Source organism: Oncorhynchus nerka, linkage group LG9b, assembly GCF_034236695.1.
Source record: "Oncorhynchus nerka isolate Pitt River linkage group LG9b, Oner_Uvic_2.0, whole genome shotgun sequence".
Classification (NCBI taxonomy): Eukaryota; Metazoa; Chordata; class Actinopteri; order Salmoniformes; family Salmonidae; genus Oncorhynchus; species Oncorhynchus nerka.
The window spans coordinates 22,744,371-22,758,424 of NC_088424.1; the positions used below are offsets into that span (position 1 = coordinate 22,744,371).

Here is a 14,054-nt window from a genome sequence, read left to right on the forward strand (position 1 = left end):
GCATCATCAAAGACCTTACACACCTCAGCTACAAGCTGTTCACTCCCTTAGCGTTGGAGAGATGGTATTGGAACATGAGGTCTAATACCAACAGGCTCAGAGACTGTTTCTATCTACAAACCAATCAGACTTCTGAACACTTGAACTGAACTGACCACCTGCACTGACTCTCCGCACCTTAGTACACATGCACTCACTCATGCACATACCCACACAGACATCCACACATCCACACACACATACATCAGTGGCGGCTCCTCAGAGGAGGAAGGGGAGGACCATCCTCCTCAGGAAATTTCATAAAAATACAAATAGTGAAATATTAAAGTTATAATTTTTAGATAAAACTATACTAAATATATTCACATGACCAAATAATTTATTAAAATACACTGTTTTATAATGAAGTCCTACAGTAGCCTCAACAGCACTCTGTAGGGTAGCACCATGGTGTAGCCGGAGGACAGTTAGCATCCGTCCTCCTCTGGATACATTGACTTCAATTCAAAATCTAGGAGGCTCATGGTTCTCACCCCCTTCCATAGACATACACAGTAATTATGACTTCCGGAGGACTTCCTCCAACCAATCAGAGCTCTTGCAGCATGAACTGACTACAGCTGTGAATTGGTTATATTCATTGCTAGACAGACATTTTCAAGTCTTGCCATAGATTTTAAAGCTGTTTAAGTCAAAACTGTAACTAGGCCTCTCAGGAACATTCAATGTTGTCTTGGTAAGCAACGGCAGTGTATATTTGGCCTTGTATTTTAGGTTTGTTTGTCCTGCTGAAAGGTGAATTTGTCTCCCAGTGTCATGTGTGCTCCCTCTCCGGCCTCTAGGTCACCAGGCTGCTCATTAGGTCGCACATCTGTCACCAGCGTTAGGCACATAATGACACTCACCTGGACTCCATCACCTCCTTGCTTACCTGCCCTTTATATGACTTTCAGCGTACATCGTTACACCAAGGGTCTTTTGGCAAGCAGACTTGGACTTGGTTTTCCTCTAGGATTTTGCCTGTGCTTAGCTCTATTCCGTTTCTTTTAATCCTAAAAACCTCGTCTTTGCTGATGACAAGCATACCCATAATATGATGCAACCACCACCATGCTTGAAAATATGGAGAGTGGCACTCAGTAATGCGTTGTGTTGGATTTGCCCCAAACATAATGCTTTGTATTCAGGACATAAAGTTAATGTATGTTTTGGAATATTTTTACTCTGTACAGGATTCCTTATTTTCATTCTGCCATTTAGGTTAGTAATGTGGAGTAACTACAATGTTGTGGATCCATCCTTAGTTTTCTCCTTTCACAGCCATTAAACTCTGTTTTAAAGTCAGCATTGGCCTCATGGTGAAATCCCTGAGCGGTTTCTTTCCTTTCCAGCAACTAAGTTAGGAAGGACACCTATATCCTTGTAGTGACTGGGTGTATTGATACACCATCCAAAGTGTAATGAACAACTTCACCATGCTCAAAGGGATGGATATTCAACCTCTGCTCTTTTGCATTTTTACCCATCTACCAATGGGTGCCCTTCTTTGCAAGGCATTGGATACCTCCCTGGTCTTTGTGGTTGAATCTGTGTTTGAAATTCATTGCTCGACCTTAGAGATAATTGTATGTGTAGGGTACAGAGATGAGGTAGTCATTCAAAAATCCTGTTAAACACTATAATTGCACACAGAGTGAGTCCGTGCAACTTATTATGTGACTTGTTAAGCAAATTGTTACTCCTGAACTTATTTAGGCTTGCCATAACAAAGTGGTTGAATACTTATTGACTCAAGACATTTCAGCTTTTCATTTTTAATTAATTTGTAAAAATGTCTAAAAACACAATTTCACTTTGACATTATGGGGTATTGTATTTGGTTTGGAAGTCCATATTTTTTGTGAGTGAAGTGTTCATTGCGTTTCTGTCCTGGAATATGACATGCTAGTCAATGATAAAGACATTGAGAGTTACTTTTACAAAATCAGTAAAGATCTGACCCACCAATAGAGGGTGCCATCCCCCTGAACTTTTTTATTCTCAGCATTGAGATGCAATTTCCTCGAATTGTCATGGTTGTTCTTCTCTCGTTATCTCTGCTCTGCGATAAGGACAGAAAAACCCATCCGGAAAAACATCTTCCTCATAACCATAATGACATTTTCCAGCATTGTGCAAACCGATATGTAGTTGAAGCTGAAGCATTCGATGGCTGGCTGTGTAGTGTAGTCAGTGAACCAATGCAGCATGGCAGATCAGAGATCCACCTTCGGGGCAGAAGTGAACTAGATCAATCAGCTCAGCTTTGTCAAAAGGAGAGAGCGAGACTAGGCTTCCTTTCCTCTCCTCGACTCTATCTACTGCTTCCCTTGCGTCTCTCTTTCTCTCTCACTCTCTCTGTCTCTCTCTCTCTCACCACTCTTCAATCCACTTGTGCGGACTGTCACACAGTGGACCTTAAGTGTCACATCCACTTGGCAGGCTTTTCATGTTGAATTAATTCAACTGCTGAACAAAAATTGGCAGTTTTTTGGGGGGGACAAAAAACAAAACTGTATAGCTGCCATATTAGACTAAATGTCAAATGTTCTGCTAAAGGAAAATGAAATATTCTTTATGAACATGTAGGCTACATTTCCAATCATCATAATGATGTGATAATATTAATTTGAGCTATTTAATAGCCTAATACAGTATACCCTTACAGTGCATTCGGAAAATATTCAGACCCGTTGACCTTTTCAAGATTTTGTTACGTTACAGCCTTATTCTAAAATTGTCTAAATATTTTTTTCCCTCAACAATCTACACAAGCCCCCATTATGACAAATAAAAAACCAAATACCTTATTTACATACAGTGTATAATTTGCAAAAAAATTCATTAAAAAATCCTACAATGTGATATTCTGGATTTTTTTTCTTCTCATTTTGTCTGTCATAGTTGCAGTGTACCTATGATGAAAATTACAGGCCTCTCTCATCTTTTTAAGTGGGAGAACTTGCACAATTGGTGGCTGACTAAATACTTTTTTGCCCCACTGTAAGTATTCAGGTCCTTTGCTATGAGACTCGAAATTGAGCTCAGGTGCATCCGGTTTCCATTGATTATCCTTGAGATATTTCTCCAACTTGACTGGAGTCTACCTGTGGTAAATGCAATTGATTGGACATGATTTGGAAAGGCACACACCTGTCTATATAAGGTCAGTGCAAAAACCAAGCCATGAGGCCGAAGGAATTGTCCATAGAGCTCTGAGACAGGATTGTGTTGTGGCACAGATCTGAGGAAAGGTACCATTGAAGGTCGCAAAAAACACAGTGGCCTCCATCATTCTTAAATGGAAGACATTTAGAACCACCAAGACTCTTCCTAGAGCTGGCCATCCGGCCAAACTGAGCAATCGGGGGAGAAGGGTCTTGGTCAGGGAGGTGACCAGGAACCCGATGGTCACTCTGACAGAGCTCCAAAGTTCTTCTGTGGAGATGGGAGAACCTTCCAGTAGGACAACCATCTATGCAGCACTCCACCAACCAGGCCTTTATGGTAGAGTGGCCAGACCGAAGACACTCTTCAGTAAAAGGCACATGACAGCCACTTGGAGTTTGACAAAAGGCACCTAAAGGTCTCTCAGACCATGAGAAAAAAGATTCTCTGGTCTGTTGAAACCAATATTGAACTCTTTGGCCTGAATGCCAAGTGTCACGTCTGGAGGAACCCTGGCGCCATCCCTACGGTGAAGCATGGTGGTGGAAGCATCATGCTGTGAGGATGTTTTTCAGTGGCAGGGACTGGGAGACTAGTCGGGATCGAGGATCAAAGTACAGAGAGATCCTTGATGAAAACCTGCTCCAGAGCACTCAGGACCTAAGACTGGGGCGAAGCTTCACCTTCCAACAGGACAACGACCCTAAGCACATAGCCAAGACAATGCAGGGGTGGCTTCGGAACAAGTCTCTGAATGTCCTTGAGTGGCCCAGCCAGAGCCCAGACTTGAACCCGATCGAACATCTCTGGAGAGACCTGAGATGAGCTTGAGAGGATCTGCAGAAAAGAATGAGAGACACTCCCCAAATACAGGTATGCCAAGCTTGAAGCATCATACCCAAGAAGACTCCACGCTGTAATCGCTGCCAAAGGTGCTTTAACAAAGTACTGAGTAAAGGGTCTGAATATCTATGTAAATGTGATATTTCTGTTTTGAATTTTTAATACATTTGGAAAAATGTCTAAAAAACGTAGTTTTTTTTGCTTTGTCATTATGAGGTATTGTGTGTAGATTGATGTGGGGAAAAAACAATGTAATCAGTTTTAGAATAAGGCTGTAACGTAACACAATGTGGAACGAGTCAAGGGGTCTGAATACTTTTCGAAAGCACTTTATATACACCACTGCACTATGCAAGAGCATTACTTGTATGAAATTATGTGAAACTACAGTTTCAGGGCTTTTCTCCATGTACAATATCAACAATGCCCAACGGAACATTTAAAATGAGTGTTGATACAGCCCACCATGAGTGTCTTAGGTTTACCCAACAGTGAAAATTGAATGCATGGAGTTCAAACTGTATTGAGAGGAAATTATATTTTTGTTCTGTATAATTTTGTTCTGTTCTTATGAAAGCTCAAATACTAAATGTGACACATTTTAGTCCACTTACTAACATCAAAGCCTGAGGAATTTAAGTACAACAACAAAACTTTACTCTTCGCTGTGGAATTAGTCTATTTTCCTATGCTTGTTTGCATGGCCTTGGTTTGCAGGTTCACTTCTGATAGAAAATGAATGCTGATTTGTACAATAGACCCAAATAGTAGTTATTTTCAAAGTTTTCATGAAGGAAACTATTGGTGGGGTTTCCAGTTTGACCATGACTGTGACCTTGACCTCAGAGTCCAGCTGTGTGAAGAGGGAACAGTGGGAGAGGTTGAGGAAATGAAGGCTAAAATCCCCACAGAGGACAGACTAATGATGTCAAACTTTTTTGTATTATTATGAAAACGAGAATTAGACATTACATTTGTATTATAAAGGTACATATGTTAAATCTTTGACCATCTGCAACTTATGTTGTAAAGATACTGTATGTATTTGTTCATTAATTTGTTATGCCATGTATTCCCAACATGCACTCATAGGCTGGAAAACAGGGTGTTTGGAAAAAGTGAGGACAGCTTTACAATGGAGCTTCCTCAGGAACACACACACACACACACACACACACACACACACACACACACACACACACGTTGGTTTTGACCATAACTTTCCACGTATAACCTTGCACTACAGAAAGACCTGAACACTGTCTGCACTGTCAATGCAGAATTCATAGTGTTTAAGGGAATAGCGTGCAAAGTAATGGAATATCAGTACATACGGCATACTCACTGGAGAGGGAGAAGAGGTAAGGAATAATGTAATCTAAGTAAAGACTAAATGTTTATCTTTGCAGTATTCCTCTGGTGGATGCGTTTGGATACTGTGACTGTCATGTTAGTGAATAATGATCCAAGGTGTCATTGAGGAATCACCAGTAAACTGAACCTGGACTAAAGCAGCAGTCAGAGGTTGTAGTATGAGAGACACTTTAATAATATTCCTTGTATTAGCCAACTAATACCCAGTTTTAGCTTAATTAAACACTCAAGTCAAGTGGGGAACGCTAAGCTTAAATATTTAAAGCAGGATAAAAGACAAGAGGGAGGACAAGGTTCCCGAGCGGTATTACTGTATTTAGAAACTCTATTACATAGATGGATTAAGCCCATTCCTTGGAAGCTCATCAATTAGTCTGAAACTTTGACATGCAGAGAAGTCTTACAACACTAAGCAGATGTACTGACAAGTATGCCTACATAGGAGCTTATGATGAACTGTAGGTCTCGCTCACATGGTGTTTTACTGTATGTTACTTCGATGTGCAGCTGGTTGAAGAAACAAAATATGATACAGAAAGTCTACACATAGCGGAATATAATCGGACACTACAGTTAGGCATATGTAATTCTGCTTTGTAACCCAGACCTACAGTTCATCATAAGCTCCTGACCCAGAGTCTATTTCAGGTTAAGGAACTACTGTGCACTCAAATGATACAACAGAAAACAAAATAGTCCTGTCTCTTTAACTGGTTCAGATAAATCAACAAAAACATCTTTCATAGCCAAGACTGAAGCACTGGGGAAATTCTCAACAGCTGTGTACATCCCTGCCTGCCCATCCCCACCCCCCTCCCGAGGAGGCTTCACAGCACATTGCACATGCCAGAATGAGTTCCTTCTCTCCCTCGGCTCCTCTTGCCTAATTCCAGGAAGATAAATAGTCCAGCTTGACTACAACTGAGACTCATACATGGGCCTCTGACCTGCCTACAATCTCTGCTTTCTGTCTTTGTTTCCTGGTAGCATGCCTCATGCTCTCTTCCTTTATAACCGGAGTATAAAAGCAGAGGTCGTCTTGCTGATTTAAACTCACACATTTGCTTCATTTTATATCCAACTGGATGGGTTGGGATATGATACAGAGGACCTGAATTTGCTATATTCTGGTTACAAGCCCAGTTTTCCTCTGGACTGTAGTAGGACCTTTGACCTCAGTGTGTGTCACACCCTTTGTTGATGTACACTGAACAAAAATATAAACACAACATGCAACAACAAGATTTTACTGAGTTACATTTCATATAAGGAAATTTGTCAATTTAAATGAATTCATTAGGCCTTCATCTATGGATTTTACATGACTGGGAATACAGATATGTATCTGTTGGTCACAAATACCTTTAAAAAAAAGTAGCGGTGTGGATCAGAAAATCAGTCAGTATCTGGTGTGACCACCATTTGTCTCATGCAGTGCGACACATTTCCTTCACATAGAGTTGATCAGGCTATTGATCGTGGCCTGTGGAATGTTGTCCCACTCCTCTTCAATGGCTGTGCTAAGTTGCTGGGTATTGGTGTGAACTGGAATACACGTTTATCCAGAGCATCCCAAACATGCTTAATGGGTGACATGTCTGGTGAGTATGCAGGCCATGGAAGAACTGGGACATTTTCAGCTTCCAGGAATTGTGTACAGATCCTTGTGACATGGAGCCGTGCATTATCATGCTGAAACATGAGGTGATGGAGGTGGATGAATGGCACAACAATGGGCCTCAGGATCTTGTCACGGTCACTCTATGCATTCAAATTGTCATCAATATAATGCAATTGTGTTTGTTGTCCATAGCTTATGCCTGCCCATACCATAACCCCACTGCCACCATGGGGCACTCTGTTCACAACGTTGACATCAGCAAACCGCTCGCCCCCACACAACGCCGTACACATGGTCTGCGGATGTGAGGCTGGTTGCACGTACTAGCAAATTCTCTAAAATGACATTGGAGGTGGTTTCTGGTAGAGAAATTAACATTACATTCTCTGCCAACAGCTCTGGTGGACATTCCTGCAGTCAGCATGCCAATTGTTCGCTCCCTCAAAACTTGAGACATCTGTGGCATTGTGTTGTGTGACAAAAATGCACATTTTAGAGTGGTATTTTATTGTCCTCAGCACAAGGTGCACCTGTGTAATGATCAGCTTCTTGATATGCCACACCTGTCAGGTGGCTGGATTATTTTAGCAAAGGAGAAATGCTCACTAACAGGGGTGTAAACAAATTTGTGCTCAAAATTTGAGAGAAAAAAGCTTTTTGTGCATATGGAACATTTATGGGATCTTTTATTTCAGCTCAAGAAACATGGGACCAACACTTTACATGTTGTGTTTATATTTTTTTCAGTGGATTTGTCCTCCATACCGTAAGTGGAAAACATCTCATTGCAGTTCCCTGGTATATTCAAGGTGTGGGGTTGAGGATATCCTCTGAGGTGTCCTGCTTGTATCCACTCTGTTTAAAAGCTTAATAGGTGAGGGGACTTGCTCAAGTCTTTGGCTGATTACTGCTTTAGGCCTGCCCCTGTTAGATTGAAGAGATAGCAATCATCTTCCAGACAAACAACACATGCAGATGGGAGTCCCTTTTTCCAGCAGACCCTTAACCAACGTGGGATGGCTTCCTCGTGGGATAGGCATTGTTCTGAGCAGGAAGCACATCTATGTTGAACATAACCTATAAGAGACTTCTCTTGATGACGCATTGTCCCAGCATTGAATTCTTTCCTATACAGGATTTGTAATTATACTACAACAGATGCGTCCTTACAAAACTGCAGCTTTGTGTTGATGCCATTTGTTTCCCGTGACACAACCCCCCCACACACACCGCCCTTCCAGCATAATTCTAAAAGTCATTTTCTGCTTAACCAAAAAGGCATAACTTTAGGTCCACTTAAAATGTCAACAAGATGTGTCGCATCATTCTTTGCCTGAAGTTATGCAAAATGCTACTCAACAATGTAGACATGAGTCATTAGTCAAGATGAAGTAAACACGGCTTGTGCATGCTCTGAGTAAAGCATTTAAAGCATTTTAAATATCATAATAATTTTGTCTACGTGTTTGAAAATCTACACATTTGTTCTAATATGAAGCTCTGTACTGTGTATTCATACAGTATGCACGTATATCACCACACAATCGTGTGATGAAAGTCCAAGAGATAAAGTAGGCCTACATCTCCCCCAACAAGACTACAGACAGTCTGACTCCAGACTAAATCAGCACTGTGTGATAGATATAATGAATACAGAGGATTAGAACTTCTCTCTCATTTGGTCTGCCTGCTTTGAGGGTCTAAGCCTTCATATTCAAGATGCTTAGGTGATACCACCCTTTTCAAAAGCAAACTCCATGGTGGCCTTATCATTCTTAAGCCATACAAGGTCGGATTCTTGATTTTTGGTCCACATTTCTATGCTGTATCTATAGCATAGTAAAAGTAAGGCACATGCCTGTTTCAGTTTGTTTAAATCTTTTGAGTTGTGTGTTGTTCACCCTCTGGATTCATGTTGTAGGTGTTAATTTAGGTAACATACAGAGGGGTCCTAAAATGATTGGCACCCTTAATAAACACTAGCAATAATTACTGTATAAAAAGAATCATTAAAATACTGAGCTTTTTCAAATGTTTTTTTATACTAATACAATTGCTCAGAGAAAGAAATGTTGTTTAACAAGTAATATTTTTCTCTATCAAAAGGGTAGGGGTCAACATGATTGACAAGGATTACAGATAATCCTGAATTAATCGTGAATAATGAGTGAGAGATCATACCCCCAAGACATGCTAACCTCCCCTGTTATTGGTGATGGTGAGAGGATAGCATGTCTTGTGGGTATGATCTTTGGCCCTCTATAACTTTCTCACTCATCATTATTCATGATTCATTCAGGACTATCCGTTATCATGGTAGCATCCACATTAATATAGAAGTGTTTAGAAACATATTCTATTCTTATTTACAATAATAGTGACAAATTATTTACCATTCATTTCTATTGGGCACAAAATAATCTGAAACACAACCAAAACAAACTGCAATTGCATCCATTTGCTCCCGAGTGGCATAGCGGTCTAAGGCACTGCAGTTCAGTGCCCGAGGCGTCTCTACAGACCCTGGCTCTATCCCGGGCTGTATAACAACCGGCCGTGATTGGGAGTCCCATAGGACGGTGCACAATTGGCCCAGCGTCATCCGGGTTAGAGGATGGATTGACTGGGGTAGGCCGTCATTGTAAAATAATAATTTGTTCTTAACTGACTTGCCTAGTTAAATAAATTTAAAAAAAAAATAATAGTCCAAAAAAGTATTATCCAACAACTTTGTATAGTCACAAGCTTGATGTAGTCATTGTGTGCTAGGAATATGAGTGCAGCACAGATTGTCATCCATGGAACTCTTAAAGGCCAAACAACTTTCTGAAGGTTCATGAAACAGACAGCTATGATTACTCATCACATGAAATACTGTTGTACACATCATGCACGGTCTTGTCTTTGGATGTTTGCGTGTCATGATAAACAAGGAAAGGAAAGGGGGATACCTAGTCAGTTGTACAACTGAATGCCTTCAACTGATAAACAGTTAACACCCTCATGTAAGAGTTGTGGTTGTGTTTTACTTCATAACAACATAATTTCTTTGGTGTGTTTAAATCCCGATAACGTAATATATGATTCTCTTTCATATCTGTTGTATTATTATAATGTAATATATGATGATCTTTTATATCTGTTGTATTATTCTAATGTAATATATGATTCTCTTTCACATCTATTGTATTATTATAATGTAATATATGATTATCTTTCATATCTGTTGTATTATTCTAATGTAATATATGATTCTTTTATATCTGTTGTATTATTATAACGTAATATTTAATTATATTTCATATCTGTTGTATTATTACCTCTTTTTATATCTGTTTTACTAATAGAGTTAGGAAACAACAACCAGAGAGACTCATCACCTGAGGACGTAGAGCGTTTCCACAGGCAGCAGACTGTAGAGAACCAGAACCACCACTCTGAGCCACGTTCCCCCAGCACAGTCCCCAGGAGGTACACCATCGGAGGGCAAGGGCCCCGCAGTGCCAGAGACCCCCTGACCATGCAGCACGCTGACGTAGAGAGGAAGAAAGAGGTGTTCCTGGAGCACCTGAAGCAGAGGTATCCTCACCATGCTGCTGTCATCATGGGCCATCAGGACCACCTCAGAGACCATGTAAGCGAGAACCCTTTTTTATTTGGTTGGTTGTGATTCCCTGCATAATGGCATGATATACACTGTAGGCTTGTGTTGTTATTGTATTGGTGTGAGTATATCAGCTACTGTATAAGGATTTCAAAGCACATATGACACATTTGTCTCACTATGCCTTGAATTGAAGAATTTAATAATGAATGTAGAACATATTCTTTCTTTTTTTTAAAATTCAATACATGGTGTTTCATCAATACATGCAATACGTTAATTCAACACTATTGTGTGGTGTCAGGTGTGCCTGGCCTGGAGTGTAGCCTAACGTAAATGATGGAAATAGAGATGTCAATAAGAATTTCCAGTAAAACAGAATAAAGTATGGAACAATTTCAGTATACGCTTACTGTTTAGGCCAGCCTACCTGAAATAGCGGTGCCGCCTCGCCAGGGGGGTGGTGCCGTGCGCGGGCTGATGCTAGAAGTGGCCATGTGGTAAAATAAACTGTGACTGTTCTACAAGTTAGACAGGTAAATCCAGACCCGCATTTGGGCTAGGTGGAGATCGTTTCCATGGCCACACCTGTCACTTCGAGGAAAGCTCATTTTTACAAGCGAACTTCGTCTTGTTGCAGTCATTGCGAAAGAAACCCGTTGACTCCGAATTGAGCAGGACTCATGCAAAGCGCGCTTACCCTCGGATTGAGGCTTTGATATTTAGGCTACGTTCAGGTAAACTATCGTTGAAAGTAGGCCTACATTAGACTACTTTACCTAGTTTACCTCCAGTTGTGCAATTACAGTATTCTATTGGTATTGGTATAGCGCAGATGCTTGTACAGTAGTGATAACTTGTTGGTAGTTTGCAGATAAACTTGTTCGATATAAGGATAGCAGATATACGCAATAACCTGCCCTGCATACTTTCCAGTCAGTGTAACCTATGTAACCTATGCATATACATTTATTTTTACGTATGTTTTTTTTCTCATTTCAATTTAGTCTGCCGCCTACACTCCAAGCACATCAATGTCTATTTGCGTTCATTTTGTATTTTTCTTAAAGGGATAGTTCAACCAAATGACCATGTTAGCTGTCTATGGACCAGGTATGTATGATAGCAATCTATGCTTTGGTTTTATTTCCCAGTCACTGTTTCAAAATGCCAACGTTTTAGCATTTGTGGCACAACTTACATTCAAGTTATGGTAAGATATTAGACATTTTCTACATCCTCATGTCCAAATAAACCGAAAGTATCAAAAATGTTACCTACCGTGACTTGGGTATTTGTGCCACAAAGCCCACAAAGCTAAAACATTAGCATTTGGGAACAGTTCCAGGGAAACGAAACCAACGCATGTATTGTTGTCATACCTTGTCCATAGACTGCTTACAGGGTAGGGAATCCAATGTATAATTTTGTCATTTGGGTTAACTATCCCTTTAAATGAGGGGAATAGTCTAGGTCTACAGTTATGTCTTGAAAAAAATACTATTTTAAACCACTTTCCTATTGGTATTTATAGATGAATAGGTTTATATATATAGTTGAAGTCAGAAGTTTACATACACTTAGGTTGGAGTCATTAAAACTTGTTTTTCAACCACTCCACAAATTTCTTGTTAACAAACTATAGTTTTGGCAAGTCGGTTAGGACATCTACTTTGTGCATGACACATTATTTCACTTATAATTCACTGTATCACAATTCCAGTGGGTCAGAAGTTTACATACACTAAGATGACTGCCTTTAAACAGCTTGGGAAATTCCAGAAAATTATGTCATGGCTTTAGAAGCTTCTGATAGGCTAATTGACATCATTTGAGTCCATTGGAGGTGTACCTGTGGATTAGAGGTTGACCGATTATGATTTATCAACGGCGATACCGATTACTGGAGGACCAAAAAGAGCCGATACCAATTAATCTTCCGATTTTTATTTATTTGTAATAATGACAATTACAACAATACTGAATGAACACTTATTTTAAATTAATATAATGCATCAATAAAATCAATTTAGCCTCAAATAAATAATGAAACATGTTCAATTTGGTTTAAATAATGCAAAAACCAAGGGTTGGAGAAGAAAGTAAAAGTGCAATATGTGCCATGTAAAAAAGCTAACGTTTAAGTTCCTTTCTCAGAACATGAGAACATTTGAAAGCTGATGGTTCCTTTTAACATGAGTCTTCAATATTCCCAGGTAAGAGGTTTTAGGTTGTAGTTATTATAGGAATTATAGGACTTTCTCTCTATACCATTTGTATTTCATATACCTTTCACTATTGGATGTTCTTATAGGCACTTTAGTATTGCCAGTGTAACAGTATAGCTTCCGTCCCTCTCCTCGCCCCTACCTGGGCTTGAACCAGGAACACATCGACAACAGCCAACCTCGAAGCATCGTTACCCATCGCTCCACAAAAGCCACGGCCCTTGCAGTGCAAGTAGAACAACTACTCCAAGTCTCAGAGTGAGTAACGTTTGAAACGCTATTAGCGCGCTCCCCGCTAACTAGCTAGTCATTTCACATCGGTTACACCAGCCTAATCTCGGGAGTTGATAGGCTTGAAGTCATGAACAGCTCAATGCTTGAAGCACAGCAAAGAGCTGCTGGCAAATGCACGAAAGTGCTGTTTGAATTCATGCTTACGAGCCTGCTGCTGCTTACCACCGCTCAGTCAGACTGTTCTATCAAATATCAAATCATAGACTTAATTATAACATGATAACACACAGAAATACGAGCCTTAGGTCATTAATATGGTCAAATCCGGAAACTATCATTTCGAAAACAAAACGTTTATTTGAAATATGGAACCGTTCCGTATTTTATTTAATGGATGTCATCCCTAAGTCTAAATATTGCTGTTACATTGCACAACCTTCAATGTTATGTCATAATTATGTACAATTCTGGCAAAATAATTACGGTCTTTGTTAGGAAGAAATGGTCTTCATACAGTTCGCAACGAGCCAGGCGGCCCAAACTGCTGCATATACCTTGACTCTGCTTGCACGGTAAGAGAAGTGACACAATTTCCCAAGTTAAAATAAATTCATGTTAGCAGGTAATATTAACTAAATATACAGTTTTAAAAATATATACTTGTGTATTGATTTTAAAGAAAGGCATTGATGTTTATGGTTAGGTACACGTTGGTGCAACGACAGTGCTTTTTTTCGCGAATGTGCTTGTTAAATCATCACCCGTTTGGCAAAGTAGGCTGTGATTCGATGAGAAAATAACAGGCACCGCATTGATTATATGCAACGCAGGACAAGCTAGATAAACTAGTAATATCGTCAACAATGTGTAGTTAACGAGTGATTATGTTAAGAATGATTGTTTTTTACAAGATAAGTTTAATGCTAGCTAGCAACTTACCTTG

At 39.9% G+C, this 14,054-nt stretch overlaps 1 protein-coding gene across 1 annotated transcript in view; it reads left to right on the top strand.

Annotated features, from left to right (window-relative positions):
• The window catches only part of si:ch211-207d6.2 (sickle tail protein homolog), a 79,646-nt gene that overhangs the window by 12,472 nt on the left and 53,120 nt on the right, over positions 1-14,054 (top strand). Inside the window, 1 exon segment of the mRNA XM_029642683.2 lies at positions 10,393-10,679. Within this exon segment, the coding sequence (XP_029498543.2) occupies positions 10,393-10,679 (287 nt within the window).